The following is a 21,148-nucleotide window of genomic DNA, read 5'->3' on the forward strand; positions in this document are numbered from 1 at the left end:
ATCATAACCCTCGCCCTAAAATCAACCCTTCACCCCGTAAAAGCAGTTTCCACCTGTAGGGATTTCAGTTTTTGTTCTCACAGTGACAGGAGTTCCCTTGGTTTAGTGTGCGCTCAGTCCCCACAAGACACACACACACACACACACACACACACGCAGAAGTGAAGTGAGACTATGGCTGTGCAGCATTTGCAGTGAACACATGTCATGGAGTTACACAGTGGAGTCAAGGGTTATTGTTGAATGCTTTGTGCATTTCAGGCTTTGGCACTGACAGAACTGGGTCGACAACACAGAAAACCGGACCTTATCACAAGTAATACCGTGTCTTTCCAGGATTTAGTTTGTCTTGACCTCGCCCTGAGCCTGACACTGAATGTGTATCACACATCATGAGTGTTGAAAAGCAAAACAAGGAAGTGAATGAGAAGCTTTCCAGCTACACACTGAGTGTAGTAGCTACCCCAACAATTCTTTCCCTCCAGTGAAAAATGTGTATTTGGCAACAGAACCAACAAACCAGGAAATCAAAGCAATGTGTATGCTCAGATACACAACTGGTCTGGACTATCTCTCTTTCCATGTGTCTCTGTTACACACACACACACACACACACAGAGGTTTAGAGAGAGTACAGTTTGTGGGTTGATCCAGACTGCCATGAATTTCCATACTGGCCCTGCCCACAGTATGTCCACACTCCCTCTCCTCCTCTCCTACACAAAGCACAGAGATCCACGTGGTGCTGAGTCATCAGTCCCACCCACCAATACCTTATGACTATAAGAGAAAATGGACCAGTGAATTTAGTAAGCCTGTCTCAGCTCCTAGAGGGGTATTTATAGCTCTAAAAAGGATAACACAATGACGTATAGACCAGGGTTGAATGCTGATAGAGATTAGCATGAAGTTACTCATCACCACCACAAACATTTGGAGCAGAGGACAATAGATTTGGAAAATCTCTGTGCATTGGCACCACGACACAGATTTGTGGCCAAGCCCTTTTTAAAAAAAACTGATTTCAAGATATCTCTATAATGTGTGGTTGTGACAAAGAATAGTATTACGTCCCCACTAATTTCAAAGATTCAACGTGTTAGCAGGTGTCAATTGTAGTCAGCGAAACCTTCTTTGACACAAGGGAAAAAACATAAAAAACATAAACTCCTATTACAGTACAATAAAGCCTTATGACTGTTACCATTCCTTCCACTTCCTGGAGGACAATCTATCTTAATTGATGACCTCTTTCTGCACCAGTGGTTGTGAATAAAAAAAAAAAAAAGTTCCACCCAGTTAAATTATGACAGACTTTTGATCAGTCACCTCGGCCTGCCCCTCTCCCATTAGATAAATCCTGCCTCTGGCTTCCCCAGCTGGTATCCATTGCACTTGTACTTGAGTTACCCCTTCGCGTGTTTTGTTCTGCCCAACATTCTGGTTCAACAGGAACTACAACAAATTGAGGAAGCAAGATTTTCTCCTCAATGCCAGCAGGCAAAAAATATTTTCTCACCATCACCACTTTCTGATGGAAGAAATGTAAGTCGGAGGAGTGCCTCGTTTTATGAGGTCACAAGTTATGTGATGGTCATAAAGCCAATTTCTTGCTAACGCCTGAGGCTGAGGAAGTGCAAAGATACCCCCCCTCCAGCTTTAAAGTGTAAATTAGAGACATGATTGTTGGCTGGAAGAATTACTGCTTGAGGTTTTTTTTTAAGTTTGCACATTTCCAAAGGGATAAACCGAGCTGTTGTTGAGTCTCTCTGAGTTATGTAATTTCACTCAGAGGACACAGCTAACATGACGTAGCACAGCATATACTCTGCTGGTTTCATATACTGCTGTGTGAATTAGACTTGTATCTGGGCAGGGGACCCAGACACTTCCTGTTGTGATGGCCATTTCTGCCATCCCAGCAGTGCCAGGACAAACATGAGAGTGAGTAATGAGAGGAATAGTCAGAGGGAGGGAGGGATAAAAAAACAATCCCTAAAAAAGGAGAGAAATGGTCCTTTCATCAAGAGACATGCCACAGACTAAATTTGCCTTACTCTATCTGTCCTCATTTCCTTCTCCCTGTCACTCGCTTCAGCTTTTTCGTTCTTTGCCTTACACGGTCTCTTGTTCCCTCTTCTTTGCTTTAGGCCTTTTTCATGTTTCAAGGCTGAGAACTGCGTGTTTGTAGACAAGGAGAAGTTCAGCTGTTGCTTCATTTAAACCAGACCAGTTTTTAGACAAAAATAAGCTTGTCTGAGCCCATACATGGTGTCACGTAACATGAGTTAGGTAAAACGTTGTGTCAGAGGTTGGGTTATCTCTAAAAGCATTGTAAACTTACTTTCCTGTTTTAACCACTACTGAAGTGACTTTCCCCTCAAGCTGTGATAAAAACACCAAAAACATCAACAAGTGTTTGTGTTGTCTCTGGTCACCGAGGCAGGTGACACACACACAGTCTGATTATCAACAGGGCTTTCATACATTCTGTTGTGTACCCAGCTGCCTACTTCACAGTCATTCATACACATCTTCTATTGTGTAACATATTCTACGTTGATACTCTGAATAACAACATTAGATAAGAACAAAGATCAAATGAAACGCTTCATCTTCAGAAAATCCTTACCTCAGAGTTTGGTCAGGTGTGTTCACAACACTGCATTGGAACAAGATTTTAAGATTACAGCATGGGAAATTTACAAACCTGACTAGCCTGGCTACTCACTTAGGGCTAAGAATGGTCCCTTTGACATAGGTCCCTATCTGATCTTAAAATATAATTACAACACTGGCCAGTTTTTTCAGTTATATCTCTATTTTACCCCGATTAGCACTTTGATTCACTTTGATTCTAAACTTTATTTCCAGCAAGGGATTGCTCTCTCTGGTAATGCAATACAATCTCTGTTGAATTTCTGACTTGTTATTGGCCTCCTGGATGTGGATTTGAAACTTTTCGAGTGTGTACAAGGAGAAGCTGTCCTTTTACTATTTTTAGAGGCCATTTTCTTGCAGAGAAAAGAGAGAGACTTTGCAGAGACTACAGAAACTGAAGGCTATTGATTCAAGCGTGCAGGCAGTTACCTAATCTCTTTCTGCATCTCAGGTTCCCTGGCTACCGAGGGAAAGGTTTTGCAACCATGCGTCTGAGTCTACGCTCCCATCTCCCAAGACTAGAAGTTTGACAAGGTGTCTTTAACTTCCAGGTGCTGGAAGGAACTAAAGAACTTTCCACGCTTTCAATGCTTTTCTCACTTCTCCCTCTCTCTCCTGTTACTTCAAGTATGTATTGGGTCAGTGGTGCTCCTGGGATCATGTATCTAGAGCAACCCCAATCTTCCTATTTTCTGTTCTGCCTATTTTCTGACTGGCATATAATCACTTCATCTTTACTCATCTAATTGGAAATGATCTTTTGGTCTTGATCTTGGGATCCATTAACAATATTCTCGGCAAACACTCTCTCTTCCCTTCCTCCCTCATTATCTGTATAGAAAGGCTTTTTGAAATTATTAAATCAAATGCCATTTTTGAATTATCAAAGCACTATTAGGGCCGATAAATTAAAGCCACATCCTTTTTCTTTTCTTTAGTAAGCTCTCACATTGGCCCTGCTCTGGTTAACTTACGGTCATTAATACTGCAAATTTTGAAAAAGAAATACGCCAAAATGATTTGTGCTCTTTTATTGTCTTAAAATATTAATAGCCACTGTTTTCCTGGTCGCAGTCCATCGCTTTCTGACCTAGTGAAACTCTTTGGCACAGCTAATTAACTTATCTGAGAAGGCTTGAATTACCCTGCAGCCTGGCTGGGGCTGGGAAGCGAAAAGCTGGGAAAAAAGAAGTGTAGAGCGTCGGTACTGGCAGTGGATGGGGATGTGTATTTTACTAACAAAATCTATAACAAAGACATGGTTAACAGTGATGATGGCTATTCCCTCTAGCCTAGACAAATAATACACCTTATTTGACCTAGAATTAGAGTGTCTCCCTTAGGATCAGTTGATGTGTTGACAATTGATTGACAGCAGTACTGTCAAATTCTTATCTATGACTGATGTAGTTGTATGCACAAATACTTATTATTTTTAGTGGAGGCATTGCGGTCCTTTGAAATTAGATCTATATGCTGAAACATCCTAAGCTACCTTATGCATATTAAGTGTATGTCTGCAGAGATTTTTAGTATACCTGCTGCATAAAGGGGGACCTCTGGTAGATGATCATTCTACTGAGCAAATACTGACATTGTACTCATTTCTTTGTCTTTCCAGTTTTTGTTTTCTGTATAAAGAAATAAATGTTTTCAGTACAAGGCTGGTATTTCATTCATTCATTCATTATTCATACCACTTGTCCATATAGGGTGACGGAGAGGGGGGGCTGGAGCCAATCCCACCCAACACTGGGTCGCCAGTCTATCACAGCTTTGTAAAAATATTCTATAAATTTTCTATTAGTAATGAACAGAAATGAGAAAAAAAAGCCCTTCCCTGAACTTCTCTCCAGTCCATCACAGGGCTGACATATAGAGACAACAACCAAGCACACTTACACTCAGTTTAGAGTCGCCAATTCACATAATGTGCATGTCTTTGGACTGTGGAAAGAAGCCGGCGTACCCAAGGAGGAAACCCAAGCAGATACGGGGACATGCAAACTCCACGCAGAAAGGCCCCAAGCCTGGGGTTCACCTTCTTGCTGTGAGGCGATAGCACTAACTACTGCACCACTGTCCCACCCTTGTATCTCAGCTTTTTATAAATATTATATTAGTAATGAATAGAAATGAGGAAAAAAAAACCTTCCCTGAACTTCTAATACATGCCATACACAAATAAATTTGCTATGGTAGTGTTAATTCAGCTGTTGTTATCGTTTGTTGCATCTTATTAATCTTCTTTGAACTTTCAAACTCAAACACCAATTATATACTGGACAACAAACAGATATGCACGAGGATCTTCCATATTTTGAATCATCAGTGTATCTGATTTGGTTCAAGATGAGATCTGTTTGGCATGCTGTACTGCTGCTCCCTGCTGGATAAAAGAGGCATTTAACCAAACTGTTTTTGCCAATACCACAAAACAATGGACACATATGAGCTTGGTATGTACTTAAAAAAACAGTATTTATCCCCAACAGTGGATAAGCACAACATTATATTACTGTTCAAAGTAATGTAATGCACATCAGCAACCCTTCAATAAATACTGCATTTGTGAAGCACTGTGTTACTGAGATAAAAGAGCTGATTAAAATGTGTGGTTGTACTAGGTTCTGTCATATTTTAAGATGTTTAGATATTTCAGTCACCCAGGCTGAAAGCAGAAATAGGGGTCGGGCATATGAGAATGATGAACCTTTCAATAAATTGCATGAGTATAAAGACCTTAAATTTACCACATGTGAACATATTCTCAACAAAAAGGAACATTGTGCTTTGCAAAGGTGGTATTTATACATGGACTACTGTATTGGAGGGGGCTATCATTATAGAGATGTTTATGTTATTGCGTCCAGTCAGTTTTATAATTTTATGCTAAAGAAACAGATTAAGGTGTAAAAACAGTCAGTGCACTACACTATGAAAGCAGAATGAATAAACTTTTTAAATGAGTTTATTTTTATATGTATCTATATACATAAACATTTACAATGCACTATATGCAAGAGGTACAATCAATAATAACACTATTGGCATTGTCCATTAGAAACAAGTAGGAAAGCTGAACAGTACTTGATGAACAACTGTGTGCTTTAGAAATAATACAGTTTGGTGGGTGAAAGATCACATGTAGTATAGCTGCATTCTGAATAGAGCAGGTAATGCCTTTAGGTAGGTTATTTAAGAGAAACTATGGATGTGTGATGATGTTAGAGCAGAGAGAGGAGTGAAACTTCAGTGCCTTTCCTATTGCTGAGGACATAAGCGGCTCAGATTCTAACAATGACAGGTTGTAGGTAGTTAGACAGTGGCTTTTTCCTGCAGTTTTCATTATGTCCAAGTGGTTAAATTGTAATTACATCCAGCAGTATATATACAGCAGGAAAAAGGCATTGATAAAAATGGCACAATAGTATATTCTTATGTTACTGGGTAGTAACTGAACTGTTCAAAATACTAGAAAGTTAAAGTATATAAGAGTAGATAAAAAGCAAATGTTATCAAAGTCTCTTCTGGAGACACGACAGTAGTACAGTACTGTGATAACATAAAGATGAACGAGGAGTACAATTTCATTTCAGGCACATTCATCATCAACTGGAAATTGCACTGCATTCAACTGTCAGAAATCATTTGGCACTTCAGAAATGTATGACAGTATTCTGAGAGGATTTCATAACCTACAGAGTCAAATTCAAAGCATCTTTAAAGATTTTCATCCATATAGAAGTACTTTTGAGTGGTTGTCATGCTGAGGGTCATTCCATAGCTTTGTAGAGTCAATACAAGAATAAGAATGTGAAAATGCCACAAGGAATATAATGTACAGACACTGTGATGATGATTAAAATGACCTCTTACTCAGAACATCGTGTAACACCATTTCTATACAAATAAATCATATAATTCACTTCAGTATCTGCAGTGTATACTTCACAATATATATTCAGAATACCATATATCTCCTATTATTCCCTTTTATGAGCTGTAAAAACTACTATAGAGCAATGTTACTTGCAAAGTAATGTTGAAACTGTGTGATGTTCTCCTGCAGAACCAAAAGATTGGCTTAATAATCCAGTGGAAACTCTAGGGAAAGACACCAAAGTACAGCAAAGTAGGAACAGTTGCAGATTTTAAGAGTTGGCTCTTGTAAAAAGGCGACACTGAGGGAATAAAATGTTCTTTCTCAGGCTCTTATAAGAAGCAATTGATGTATCCAAGCTGCTCCTGTGAACTCTGCTGGATCAGAGTACTGGGAACCAAAGAGTTCTCATATGCTAAATCATATTCCAACAGGAGGTTTCCACTACTTCTTTCCACACAGTAGCATCCTTCTGACTCTGACCACTTTTACCTACCTACCACTGGGTGGCAGCCTTGTCTAAGATGCCCCTAGTGATTATATTGTCGTGTAATATTCCTCAGTGGGCCAGACATGAATCCTTACTGGTGGTCTGAGTTCAGAAGCAGCAGGTAGCTATGTTGTGCTCCACAGGGGAGTTTTAGCAGTCACAGACAGCAGGGCCCATTCATGTAACTGAGCAGGTGCTATAAAACGGTAGCTTCCTCCATGGCGTTTACCCATCTGAAACACAAGGAAAAGGAACATTAGACTTAAAGGGGCACCCCACCAATTTTTAAATGACAAAGTCACTTCACCAGTTACGGGCAGCAATATTTACCCTATGAAGAAAGCTAAGTAATGCCCTGTTTGTTGATCCTGGGCTTGGAGACTATATTTTTCAATGGGAAGCTGAAGAAAGGAGGTTTGCTAGATTTAGGTTTTTACCAGGCAGGGAGGGTCTTAGGGTCTCAATTAGGGGAAATGAATGATCCAATATTTGTGGAACTTGAGCCATACCAATGATTAGATATCAAGTCAGGATATCTTGACCCCTGCTCCTTCCCTTGCTCTTTCTGGAAAGTGTCTTATCAAAGGAGCTATTTGTAAGTTTAGCTATTACTACAAAGCCAACATTAGCATTAACAGCTGTTTACTTACCAGTCTTGCCAAGAGCTTCAGCTATCGTTGCATTTACAAGAGCAGCGCTACCTCTTCAGAACAAACTACACGCTAAAGTGACTCGCCATCGGAAAGTGACGAGACAGTCCCATCAAACCGGAGTTATCTGATCAGCATGCTAACTTCAGCTGAAGAGAAGTGATAGAAATAGAAGCAAAACAAGAGGATTGCTTTCCACCACAGGAGGCAGCTCTTGGTGAGTGTACAAATGAGGTTTGATGTTGATGTTGAAATGTTTCTTCCAGACTGGTAAGTAAACAGCTGTTAATGTTAATGTTTTAAACTTAAAAATAACTTCTTTAAAACTGGGACATGAAAAATGTACAACTCACATTGTTCAGAGCAGTTTTACTCAGTGCTTTATTCAGATGACTATCTATTTTAAAATAGCATATTAGCAACAAATTACGTTTAAACACATTAAAACTCATTTGTTTTCTTTGTCTTTTTCTTAATTTTATAATTGTATGTTTTGAGGTTGACTAATCTTTATTTATTTGGCCTGTCTACCTCTTTTATTGCTCTTTGTTCTCTTTCTCTTCCTCCTGCAAAGTATTTTATAATTTTGGTTTCAAAGTGCTGTATAGATTATGTACAGCCCCACTGATACTGAATTTTTTTAGCCTGAAAGTGAAATCAATATTTGAGGGTTAAAGAAAAAAATCAGAAAGCAATATATCTTTAGATACTTAAAAAAAACAACAAAAAAACCCCAAACATTTTGAACATATACAAACGATTTTGATATCGTTTGTTTTAATTGTGACCAAGATAGATACTGAAGGGGTATTTTACACCTGAAAAATCAACTTGCTGTACTGGCTCGACTGTAAATGACATTTATTTGTTGCTTGCTGCTGTACATACAGTATGTATACAAATATGTTTTCACAGGGAAAACTCTGAGATAAAGAAGCTGATAGAAAGTAAAAAGCTCATCCAAATAATAATTGGTGCCTTTAGGAGAGGTTAGATTCAGTTGGAAGAAATCAAAGCTAATACTCGTTAATAAACATGGTTTGTCAGCTTGATTGGTTCCCAGCAGTACAGGAATGTCCCAGAGTCCCACTTATTCATTAAAATACTGCAATGTCTGAACCTGTTGTCATCTCTCACAGATACAGACGGCTGTCAGATTAACGCTTTTTACCAAAACGTCTCAGCATGACAGAGCACATATACAGATAAAATAAACAAGTCAAAATTATAATAAAATACAAAAAGAAACATGAGCCAGAGTCATCAGTCAGGCATCCTAAGATATACAGGTCTTAGAGTAAGCAAAGTGCTCGATGGAGGCACAACACTGTGCACAGGGCAGTTAATCCTCAGCTTGCTGTCACACATTCCCCAAATGCCAACCAGCAAACCCATTACAGCTCCCTGGTGGTCTAGTGGTCAGGATTCGGCGCTCTCACCGCCGCGGCCCGGGTTCGATTCCCGGTCAGGGAATGTGCTTTTAATAGGACTGACAACCATGACTACATTAAAATGGTGCCATTGCTAACCTCCGTGCAGTGTGTTGATCGTCGGCCCTGAAGGTGTAGTAGAGGGTTTTCTTGTGGTACAGGTGGAACACGTTGCTGCTTTCCTCTCCCTCTGGTCTCTCAGTCAGCTTCACGGTGAAACCCTGTAGAGGTAGACTCTCTGAAGCCACTTTATCCTGAGGAAAGCAGAGTGAACACATCAAACACAGACGTACGGGTTAAAAACAGAGATGTTGCTGTCAGCAGCAATATGCAACTAACAAGTATTTCATGCTTCAATGTGGAGCAAAGCAGTGCGGCACTCAGATGTGTACTTGTCAAAAGAAAAGGAGAGAGCACAGAGAATCCCTTCATTAGTCACATGTAAAGTCTTCTGCCCGGGAAGAAAGCTGGAACACTGGAGACATGTGGGTTAAACAGATCTGCACTGCCAGAGGTGAAGGAGAAGAACAGACAAAGGTTGTGAGGAAGTGCCTCTGTAATTGAGTGATCATGACAGTGTGTGAGTGTCTTGGGGCTGGTGTGGGAGACTCTGTGCCCCCTCACCTCACGGGCTGTGAAGGTGTAGAGCACCTTGTCTTTGAGGAGGAACCACAGCCGCTTCCACTTCCTCTTGCTCTTCTTCCGGCGCTGCAGGCTGCCGCTCATGGTGGAGCCCTCCACGCCAAGCGACACCTGATGAAATTCATCACATATTATTCACACACAAACACACAAAACACAGTTATGTGGATAATATAACTGGAGCCCCTGAACATGAGAAACATAAATCTGGTATTTATTGCCGGACCAGGACCAGCACCTTGGATACTAAGAAGGGTAAAAAAGCAGATAGTGAACCCTATTGGCAGCTGTTGTGCACTATACACAAGTGTCTCCTTCTGATCAGTTGTCATAAATGCCTGACATTCCAGTGCACAAGCTTGGCAGTTCATTGTACAGGTCCCTGGTGGTCTAGTGGTTAGGATTCGGCGCTCTCACCGCCGCGGCCCGGGTTCGATTCCCGGTCAGGGAACACCTCTTTACTTACTGAATAATAAAGGCCATAAATCAAAGCCTATGTCATGCAGGTATGTGCCATAATGTGCTGAAAGTGAGTGTTTCTTCATTCAAACAAAAAACTGAACTTGAAGTATCAATAATCTTCACTAAACATCTGTCCTCTGCATATTTACAGTGAGAAGATCTGGTGCTCTAACCCTCGTGGATTCGATTCCCAGCCAGGGAATATATATCTAAGTTTGTGTGTTTACTTTCATTCATTTATGTTTCAGCGTATTCACAAAATACTTGCTTTTATAGCCCTTTATATTCAAAAGAAACATAAAAATACATGAAACATAGTAGAACAAACTCTTGGTCCCTTATTCATCCATACAAATGTTATACTGATCTATACTGATGTCTATACTGACGTCAGTTCATTAATAAAGGATCAGCAATCATCTCATAGGGTTATAAAAAAATCAAATTTTCTCAGTATTGCAAGAATATAACAACCTGTAGATTTAGTGAAAAAGTCAATGTCTCCATACTTTGAACATTTGTCACAATACACATCTATCCAGTCAGTCTTTGTTGGAGGTTCAGTGTGAAACCACTTTTGTGTTAGCATAAAATTAATGCTTATTTCTCTGCAGTTACAGTTCTTTGAAATTTCAGATCTCTGCATTGGTAAATGGTCAGCAGTAAGACAGCTGTATGTGATTTGTTGCTGATTAACCTAAACCTATTCAAGTGTATAAGTTCTCTTATCAAAATTAATCCAAGAACAGTTCCACTCTTGCTGCCCCAGCTACACAGCAGTCAGGTCCCTGGTGGTCTAGTGGTTAGGATTCGGCGCTCTCACCGCCGCGGCCCGGGTTCGATTCCCGGTCAGGGAACATCTGTTTACTTACTGGATAATAAAGGCCTATGACATACAGGTATGTGCCATAGCAGGCTGAAAGTGAGTGTTTCTAGGTTCAAACCAAAAACTGAACTGAAAGTATCAACAGTCTTAACTAAACATCTGAGCACATTTACAATGAGAAGTAAGGAATTATTGAGATATTTGGTTAGGATTTGATGCTGTAACTGTCGTGGGTTCGATTCCCAGTCAGGGAACATATAATTAAGTTTGTGTGTTTATTTTCATTCCTTTATGTTTCAATGTATTCACAAAATATATGCTTTTTTAAATACTTCATATTTTAAAGCAACATAAAAATACACAAAATGTAGTTGAACAAACAGTTGGTCACCTATGCATCCATACAAATGTTATACTGATGGAAATACAGGTCAGTTCATTAAGTAACGGATCAGTAATCATCTTGTGAGGTCAAACACAAACTCCATTATTCTCAGTATTGCATGAATTTATCAACCTGTAGATTTAGTGGAAAAGTCAATGTCTCCATACTTTGAACATTTGTCACAATATCTATCCAGTCAGTCTTTGTTGGAGGTTCAGTGTGAAACCATTTTTGTATTAACACAAAATTAATGCGTATTTCTCCATAGTTACAGTTCTTTGCAAATTCAAATCTCTGCATTGGTAAATGGTCAGCAGCTCTTGCTGGCCCAGCTACACAGCACTCAGCTCCCTGGTGGTCTAGTGGTCAGGATTCGGCGCTCTCACCGCCGCGGCCCGGGTTCGATTCCCGGTCAGGGAACATCTGTTTTTTACTGAATAATAAAGGCCATAAATAAAAGTCTATGACATGCAGGTATGTGCCATAATGTGCTGAAAGTGAGTGTTTCTTCATTCAAACAAAAAAAGCTGAACTCAAAATATCAATAGCCTTAACTAAACATCGGTCCTGAGCACATTTACAGTGAGAAGTAAGGAATAATTGAGATTTCTGTATGTGATTTGTTGCTAATTAATGTCAATGGAGAGTGTTCAAGATCCCTTATAAATGTTCAACCTAGAACGGTTACACTCTTGCCCCACTAATCAAACAACTCTCAGCTCCCTGGTGGTCTAGTGGTTAGGATTCGGCGCTCTCACCGCCGCGGCCCGGGTTCGATTCCCGGTCAGGGAACGTCTGTTTACTTACTGAATAATCAAAGCCATAAATAAAAGCTGGGTGCTATGACATGCTGAAAGTGAATCTTTCTTCATTAAAAAGAAAGACTTAACACAGATAAAACATCACTGCCCTTAACTAAATGTCTGTCCTGTCCTGTGCATATTAACAATGCAAAGTCAGGAGTTGGTGAAATTATTACATGTGATGAATTGTGATTAAACTGGGCCCATAAAATGCCATATTGTGAGGCTCGTCAAATCCATGTTAGAACTGAAACAGAGGCACAGTGGGCATATGGGAAATGTAGTCCACCTGATTGAGAGGGGAGGTGCTCTTTCTGCTCTTCCACAAACTCGGGGGCTGCAGGCTCTGGAAGACAGCAGAGAGGGGACGACTGGCCCGATGAGTCCGAGGGCTGGAGCTACCACATGCCCCCGGCACACTTCCACCTGCAGACACATACACAGTTAATACCATGTGAAAGAGGAAGGAACACACCAAGATAACTTTACCATAATCCCCCACCAGTGAGACACTTCTATGTATAGAAAGCTGAGATTCACCTCTTTTCCTGAGCTCAGCATAGCAGTGGTCACACACTTTGGCCACTCTGTCTTTGAGGTACTTCAGTGGGTATCTGTTCCTGGAACAAGCCCGGCACACCACCTGCTCAGAGAGACAGAATACAAAGAAAACTTATCAACCACGGTTGGACTTAATCCAGTTTCAGTGAGCTTCATTTAAAACCTCATTCATTCCTCATAATTAAAAAATTCTGATATCATTATTTTCAACAGCAGTAAAAGGTGATAAAATGATCAAACACACCACATTAGGTAAGGTTCATAATCTCCTAAAACTGATCTGAAAAAAAAAAGACTCATCACAGAGCAGTCACAGTGGTTTTTACAGTGTTGTATCTGACCTTGCCACAGGCATTGCAGTGGTGTCGTCTCAGTGTGAGGCTGAAGTCAGAGGTACAGTTCATGCACATCATCACATGAGAAACTGGCACCAGTACAGGAGCAGCTTCCCCCAGGGCCATCCACAACTTCTCACGTGCCTGTGTGGACAATGTTGGGTGATGTTCAAATGTTAGAACCAGAATATTTGAAGACACTGAGAACAAAGCCGGGTTTTATAGCTATTAACCCTTGGTTTCAATAATGTTATTGGTTTTTACCACACTCAAGGTGAATTGTTGTTTTACAGATATTGTGAGCTACAGTGAATCGATAGACATTATTACTGTTAAAGAATCTATGTGTAATAACCTCTGTTATTAATGACCTGGTAGCTGTTAAGTGAGCTGCAGTCAGCATCCTGTGTCTGCTCTGATTTTACTGTGAAAGTCATGACCGGAAGTTCTCATTCATATCTTTGTTGTTTGTCAGCTCGACACAATTCTTTGCCCCCAGTGCTGTCTTCTGTTTACGAATTGTGTCCAATTAAACTTTTTGCTTAGTTCATATGGAGTATCCATTTGGACAGTGCTGTTATTTATTCATGAGGTGCTATATGTGAGTGCTCGTCCTTTGGATGGACTGTAACTCCACCATCTTGGACTGCAACTGGTGAAGTGGTTTTTTGTTCTGCTCATGTGCAGAACTTGTCCGTGTGCCACTACACCAACAAGGACTGCTATCACCAGCTGCAGTTAGCGGACTAGCTGTTTAATAGTAAACAATGGGCTGGTTAGCAGTGATTGATCTTTTAAAATCAAATATCTAAAGAAATCACCTTTTAATGACGATTCTTCTCAAAAGTAGATCATATGCCAAAGTAACATCGTCCACTTCATAAGATCTTCAGATCACCCATCCCCAATGTTAACCCTAGTTTTCCCCTGAGGTAGGTCACATTCTTGTTTGACCAGATGGGGTTCACTAGATAAAACCTTTTCTATTGTTTGTCCTTCAAAGCAAATCAAATCAAATATAAATCCTCTTCTTCAACTAAGATCCTTTGCTGTTTTCATAGGTTGTATGATAAAACTTCTTTTTCTTACCTCACTGCAGGGCCCACCAAACGTACAGAGTCCTGCAGCATGGTCCGCTATGGCTCGACTTAGCGTGTGGAACCAGTCCTCCCTCTCGCCGACCGAACTGAAGAGATAAACAGACTAACCATCACACCTGGTGCTTTTGAAAGGCCAGAGATTTAACATCTTGAGTAGTTTTAAACTTTCGTTTTGGTTGTCAGATGCTCACCTGGCAGAGAGTGTGATGGTGATGTCAGACACCTCAATTCTTAGACAGTTCAGCACATTGTCCAGTACGGGTTTGCTCACCTGTGTGTGTGTGTGTGTTTGTGTGTCATGGGCAAAAACACATCAGTCCAGTCAAAACACTTTGTTGTGATTATGCTGCAAATAAGACAAAACTGTCAGAGAAGTGAAAAGTTGTACCTTCATTCCCGACAGAGATAGTGTGTTCTTGAGCCTGTATTTCCCATCCTGCTGAGGGTAGGTGTACAGCATTATATCATTCATCTGTTGAAGAACACAGAAAATGGAAATAAGAATTATATAACATCAGATTTCAGTTATTTGTTTGCTTTTCAAAAGACCAATATAGCAGATAAATGAGAATGTGAAGTGTCAGTTTTGGGTCCTAAAAAATGGTGAGTGATTCTGGACTATTCAGAATGAAATACCCAATAATTACCACAAGGTGGTGCTGTTATCTTGAGAGAAGTATCTAAAACAGCAGCCTACACCTGATTGTTGTTCTTAACTGGCTGGGCTCAACCTATTTACATTATGTTTCCTTTCACAGCACTCACACATGCATGCACACATACACACAGTGACCACAAAGTTCCCACGTGGAAACAAAAATCAAGCATTACCAGAAACAAAGTATTTATTTGCTTGTCAGACTTAAAGTATTGTGATTCCCTGAACATACTGAGAGTCCATTGTGTTATGAGAAGCATTTAATTTCTTCCCAGACAAAAGAAATTACATCATTGGTCACACCTAATGTGTGCTCTAAACATCCGCTGGGGCCATAAAGACAGCATCCAGGAATTCTCCACCCTGCTCCGGGCTCCAGGCCTCCCCTCGCCCTCCTGGCCTTCTCAGGCTTCACTGAGAACCAGGACTGGGTGGGACCGGCCACCTTCACCACAACAACAACAACACAAACAGCCGCAGTTACGGGTTCACTGGCTGACTGGCTGGAGACAAAACAGTGCATGATAGCCAAGCCCGAGCCCTGCCTGCAACCTCTGGGCTGCAGCCACCACAGTTCGCCTGCTCCACCCTGTGCTGCTCATTTACTCAAAGATTCCTTCCACAGAAACCCAACTGAATGCCAAGTTAACAGACTTCACAAACGACTTTCACGGATGGGACACAACGGGCACGTCCTTGACCCCTTGGCACGTTTAGACATTTACTTTTTCAACAGTGGCATTTCAGCTCATCCTCTCACCCTTCACCTCCCTCACCTGTCCTCTGGCATCTCTCTCGTGATCTCCATCCTCCTCCTAATCCCTTCCCTCACTCATTCGAGCTGATCCTTTCTCTTCTTTGAGCCCAGGCTTGTGACATGGTTGCAGCTTCTCCCTGTCGCTGTGAAGAGTGATGGCTTTCATCTTCGCTGTTGTTTGGACTCTCTTTCCTTAAAAGCCAATAAATAACACCTGACCCACTGAAGCCATCCACTTCAAGAAAGCGAATGGCTATATAACCCTAATAGCCTACAAGTATCAACCACCAAACCTTTCCAGCTATCGATCAACTGAAATCCTATTTAATAGGACTGGGAGGGAGAGAGATGGAATAGAACAAAAAGTAAAAAAACAGTATCTTCATGTTATATTCTGTCTGAATCAACTAGAACTAAAATTCTGCTGATATATAGCTCAAGAATAGATCATACCATGAGACAGCACTGATTGCACATGGAACAATAGAGTGGGTTTCTCTATTTTACGTTATGTGTTTGTGTAACACCCCCACCCCTCCTCCGCCACCTCCTCCTCCCTGCATTCTACAGGGTGTCTGGCCTTCACTTTGCTGTCAGTCCCCTCCCAATACACAGGAAGCCAGCATCCAGTGACCCACACCAAACATCCTGTAAGGAAGTGGGGCCCTGGAAAACAAGTCCTGAGAGGGGAGGAGAGGAGAAGAGCGGAGAGGGAGGCCCTTGCTGAACGGGTGTGGTGCTTAGTGGAGGTCTTACAGCCTTGGCCTCGAGCCCCCCAACTCCCAACCTCACCTACCTCCCAGACCAACCTACGCCCAACATTCCTTCATATTTTCGCAGATCATGCTAGCTTTGTTTTCACCATTGCTTCAATATTATGGCAGGTGTTTTCTAATGCAGTGAACCATGTCAAATCGTTGATGTAACAGTGATTAAATCCCTGGCAATCAAAGTTTCCAGAGATATCAAATACGTGAGGAAGTTTGGGCAAATTGTGTATGAAATGACGCACAAGACATTTGAGAACTTGGACTTGAACTCAAATAGAGATTTGGATTTGAATATGTCTATCAGTGTTTATAATATAGTTCCAGTGAAGACTTGGAACAGGCTACTGAATATATTGTCAGTAGTAAGATGATTTAATTTGATATTTTGAGAAATACAAAAATTGCCCTCCAGCTGAGAGTTAGACGAGAAGAATGATACCACTTCCATGTCTGTATCCTAAATATGAGGCTACAGCCAGCAGGCAGTTAAGTTAGCTTAGCATAAACTCTGGAAACGGTCAAACAGCTAGCTTGGTAATGTCCAAACATACCACAATTGGCCAAACTACGTCAGCTTTGTCTAGTCCCTACAAAAACTGTGATCGCGAGATTGCTAAAAGACCAGCAGAGACTCCAGGGCATAACTGCACATAGACAAGAAACAGTCCAGCAACTGCCTTGTTTTTTTTTTGTTTTTTTTTACAATTAGTTATTTTTTAATCAGTGAGGGGGGTTTTCTTCTCTTTCTTTCTTTTAAAAAAAATCTTTGGCCAGAGCCAGGGTAGCTGTTTCCCTCTGCTTCAAGTCTTTATGCTAAACTAAGTTAATCACCTCTCATCTAATAGGGCATATTTTTAAATGTCAAACTGTTATTTTAAAACCACAAAAGGGAACAAAAGGTGAAAACAGTATTTTACGGGCTTAAACAAACAGCTTTACCCTATCATTTTGTGCCTGATGTTGTGAAGTTAGAGTGCTATGAGAAGAAGAAATATTACCAGAAACAGGTGCCGAGGCTGCCTGCTTTTCCTGGAGACCTTCATGAGCGTGCCCTCTTTGACAAACATCTGCCAAAAGAAAAGGCATTTAAGCATTAGAAAAAACATGTTTTTAGGTCTAAGGTCTTCTGATGTGTTGTTGTGTTTTCTGGATGTTTGCTAACCCACCCTTCCAGGCTTCAGGAGGTCCCTCTTGCCTTTCACACTGAACTCTATGTGGACCAGACGCAGCAAGTTCTCCTGGGGAAGAGGAAAGAGCAGAGACATGGATGGGGGTTAACTCATGATGGACGGAAGAGGAGACAGAGAATGAAATTGTCCCTGTTTGTGTGTGAATGAGAGGGAGAGAACACGGAAATGGATGCGATACTGAAAACTGAGCGGGGGGGGGGGGGGGGGGGGGGGGGGGGGGGGGGATAGAGGGAGCCTGTGTTTCCACTGTCTGTCAGCTTGTGTGTGTCGGTGCATGTGCACAGAAGAGCAAAAAAACACACTGTGTGATAAACAGAGGAGGCAAGCCAAAGTGAGGCACAGGGGATCCTGACAGTGACAGCTAAGAGACACAGTGGGGGGAGGGCCTGTGAATTATCTCCATGGGCTGCTCATGTTTGAGAAGGAGCGTAGGCCATGTCCACTCTTACACTGCTCCCTTTGTAATGATACACCTGGGGCTTTCTGTTGACATCATCTTTCCTCGCCCCTTGCGTTAATCGGCTAGCTGTGGAGGCCAGCGCCAAAGAAGGATAGATCTCTCCTTCACTCCGGCATGTCATTTAGAAGAGGCAGGAAAACGTCGGCGGTTTAACTTGTTCACACTTGATCTCCATCTGAAAATTGCTCTTTCATTGCCAAGCAGTGTATAAAGACGCGTCTCAATAACACCAAGAGCCAGACCGTGAATATGTCAAACTTGACAAGAGCTTAGCGGGCTGAATGCAAACACATGGGGCGTATCCAGACAAAACTCACCCCCTGTTTCAGATTGTCATTGGCCTGGTCTGCCACTTCGGACACGATCACCAAGGCAGCTGCAACACAAACACAGAAAGAAAGAGAGAGATTTATGTGCAACTGACATCAATAAAGACACTCAGTGGCTGTGACTCAACAACTAGGCCCAGATACATGTAGAGCAGCTGCAGTCTGTGTGTGTGTGTGTGTGTGTGTGTGTGTGTGTGTGTCTTTAACTACTGAAAAAACGTTGTTATTATTATGCCTGAGGTTATGAGGTTTACCTTGCGTGTCCTCGTATTCTTTAGAGTCAGGAGAGAGGTTGTTCAGGTAATCTGGAGAAAAATAGTAATTACATGAAAATACTGAATTCAAACTGATTATTTCAATACAATTCAACGCTTACTAAGAAAAAATGGTGGCCTCATTCAATGCACGAGGCGAATCCATGACATTATGCTAATTCTCCCGTCTTCTCCAATTCAGTAGAAACTCAGTAAAAATTGCACGGGTTTGCCTTTAAGAGTGTGTGCGCATATGTTTGTGTCTTACCTGTGAGTAGCATTCGATATTGAAGTACTCTCACTATGACCTGCAGCAGCTGGTGTTTCAGAGGGACCTCAGCTTCTTCTGGGCCCCGTGTCTGTGCACACAAACACACGTGCACCACAGCAGTAGTTAGAATTGTAGAGAGGTAGATGTATTAATAACATGACAACTTTACAGGGTCACAAAAATGTTTGCACGAGAGATATAGTAAAGATGCTTTAAAGTGACACAAAGCATATACTTGAACCTGGCACATTCTATATAATAAGACAGTGTATATGTTTTAATATCATGATCACATGATTTATATGAAAAACCTTTTATTTATATTCAGTAACTCCATTGTTTTAGTGTGTACATCTAGACTCTAACATTTATGATGAATAAAACTGTCGCAAAATTACAACTAATCCCTGTGTCCCTGAAACGCAACCTCTAAACCATAGCTCTTATGTCTTCTAAACAAAGGTAACCTCTACCATTCGATGCTGCGTGTCAAGGTCATGAGTGACCAAGGGAACACTGTTGGGCAGGCTGACCTTCACACATCTTCCCACCACACAAAAAACCTGGGACAACTCCCATTCTTCTCCTCAGAGCAGTCATTTGCAGGTGAAAGGGGACAGAAATTGGCACAATCAAAGAGAGCTTTAGAAAATCAATCAGGATCTAATTGTCTCTGACAGGTATTTATGCCCTGAGCGGTGGAGGAGCAACGGGGGACTGGGCGTGCACACACACTCACACACACACACACACACACACACACACACACACACACACACACACACACACACAGTCTTTTCTAATCTAATGAAGTCCTACCCTTCATTAGAGAGGCACAGATAGCACCCTGCGGGAAACAGCGTCTTCATCTTATTTACACTGCACACACACACACACACACACACACACACACACACACACACACACACACACACACACACACAAAGGAACCCATGCAGACACACACTCAACTCATCTCAGACACATTCACACACCAATACAATATGTCATTGATACACAGCTCCACACACACACTCACATAGAAACACACACACGGACCTTAGGCTGCTGATAAGACAGCCCTGACAGCAAAGAGGAGAGACGGGACGCAAGTTATTACACACCACTCTTTGTCTTCATTATCACAGTCTGGAGTGCAGGAGTCATAAGTAAAACAGAGAGCTGTGGCCTGTTTTAATAAGCAGGCCTTCACAAATACTTATCTATATCTATCAACAACCTATCTGAGTTTCTCTCACTCTTCTCTCCTCCCTTTCCTCCCTCCCTCCCATTCCTCCTCTCTCCTGGTCACTGCATGATGCATCGAGTACAGTAATAACCAGCTTTTCATTATTAAACCCGTCTGGCTTCAGAACATCCTCTCTCCTCAAGTGTTGCTTGTAAATTGTCATCCAATTGACACTTGTTCAGAGGAAGTGGCTTTCCAGAGATGCTAATTAGCGTGTGGTTTGTTTGGGTGAGCTCGCCAAATGGAGGAGGAGAGGGAGTGTGTGATGCCTCGTGCTGGGAGATACACACATACACACAAACATGCAGAGACAAACACACCTTTCAGGCCCAGCTGATTTGCTGCCTGCACACACACAACTGATCTAATTGGGGAGTTGTAAAGGAGGCTGCTTCTCTAATTAGCTTCTGTCTGCCTCATTGCCCAGCTGCCTTTACAAGGAATTCACTCCATCGCTCTTTCCCTCTATCGCCCTCTGTCCACCTGCTGCACGGCCTCCTCCTCTCCTCCTGGGCTTCTTGCACGAGAGAAAACACACAGGCGTTACACAAACTCAGGCCATGACATGAATTTAAATCCAAGCGGAAGATCTTTGAAAAGAGATTTCATAAAACCAGATTCCGAAGATCCACACAATTTGTGTATGGACATGCCCCTGCGAAACAGTCAGACACAAATACACTGAGGCGCGAACACACTCACACATAGAGGACGTGTACAACTGCACACACTCACCCACATGGACACACACCACACTGTGTTGGCCAATGCTCATAGATGGTGCTGTAAACAAGCAGCTGGGTGTGGAGGGGGGGCTTTAATCCTGTAAGGGTCTAGCTCTGATCTGATCAGGGTCTGTGGCTACTTCATCACTGTCATCACCACATCCACAATGAAATTACTACCACTTATACTGCTGGACTTTGGCTTGTAGCAGTAATGGTGGAGGGGCAGGAGGGTGGAGAGGAGAGAGAGGTGTTGA

At 41.7% G+C, this 21,148-nt stretch overlaps 1 protein-coding gene and 5 non-coding genes across 7 annotated transcripts in view; 5 read left to right on the top strand and 1 right to left on the bottom strand.

Moving 5' to 3' along the window:
• Positions 1–5,616: 5,616 nt before the first annotated feature.
• fgd5a (FYVE, RhoGEF and PH domain containing 5a) overlaps positions 5,617–21,148 on the bottom strand; it is a 36,202-nt gene continuing 20,670 nt past the window's right edge. Inside the window, exons 8-21 of one of the 2 annotated variants that reach the window (XM_071493784.1) lie at positions 18,915–19,005; positions 18,647–18,697; positions 18,381–18,439; positions 17,580–17,651; positions 17,412–17,480; positions 14,617–14,700; positions 14,420–14,499; positions 14,218–14,314; positions 13,135–13,272; positions 12,773–12,875; positions 12,522–12,658; positions 9,766–9,867; positions 9,214–9,368; positions 5,617–7,267 (exon numbers count right to left, since the gene is read on the bottom strand). In XM_071493784.1, the coding sequence (XP_071349885.1) occupies positions 7,231–7,267; positions 9,214–9,368; positions 9,766–9,867; positions 12,522–12,658; positions 12,773–12,875; positions 13,135–13,272; positions 14,218–14,314; positions 14,420–14,499; positions 14,617–14,700; positions 17,412–17,480; positions 17,580–17,651; positions 18,381–18,439; positions 18,647–18,697; positions 18,915–19,005 (1,275 nt within the window). In that variant the 3' untranslated portion in view covers positions 5,617–7,230. Of the gene's footprint in view, positions 7,268–9,213; positions 9,369–9,738; positions 9,868–12,521; positions 12,659–12,772; positions 12,876–13,134; positions 13,273–14,217; positions 14,315–14,419; positions 14,500–14,616; positions 14,701–17,411; positions 17,481–17,579; positions 17,652–18,380; positions 18,440–18,646; positions 18,698–18,914; positions 19,006–21,148 lie in introns of both variants that reach the window. The other variant, XM_071493783.1, reaches the window with a different exon arrangement.
• Positions 9,086–9,157, top strand: trnae-cuc (transfer RNA glutamic acid (anticodon CUC)). The gene has a single exon. It is a non-coding gene; the product is annotated as a tRNA-Glu (tRNA).
• trnae-cuc (transfer RNA glutamic acid (anticodon CUC)) lies at positions 10,136–10,207 on the top strand. The gene has a single exon. It is a non-coding gene; the product is annotated as a tRNA-Glu (tRNA).
• On the top strand, positions 11,004–11,075 carry trnae-cuc (transfer RNA glutamic acid (anticodon CUC)). Its single transcript has one exon. It is a non-coding gene; the product is annotated as a tRNA-Glu (tRNA).
• On the top strand, positions 11,778–11,849 carry trnae-cuc (transfer RNA glutamic acid (anticodon CUC)). The gene has a single exon. It is a non-coding gene; the product is annotated as a tRNA-Glu (tRNA).
• trnae-cuc (transfer RNA glutamic acid (anticodon CUC)) lies at positions 12,150–12,221 on the top strand. Its single transcript has one exon. It is a non-coding gene; the product is annotated as a tRNA-Glu (tRNA).

The sequence above is a fragment of the Trachinotus anak genome, unplaced genomic scaffold, assembly GCF_046630095.1.
Source record: "Trachinotus anak isolate AG129_WGS33_773 ecotype Australia unplaced genomic scaffold, CSIRO_AGI_Tana_v1 ptg000013l, whole genome shotgun sequence".
In the NCBI taxonomy this organism is placed as follows: Eukaryota; Metazoa; Chordata; class Actinopteri; order Carangiformes; family Carangidae; genus Trachinotus; species Trachinotus anak.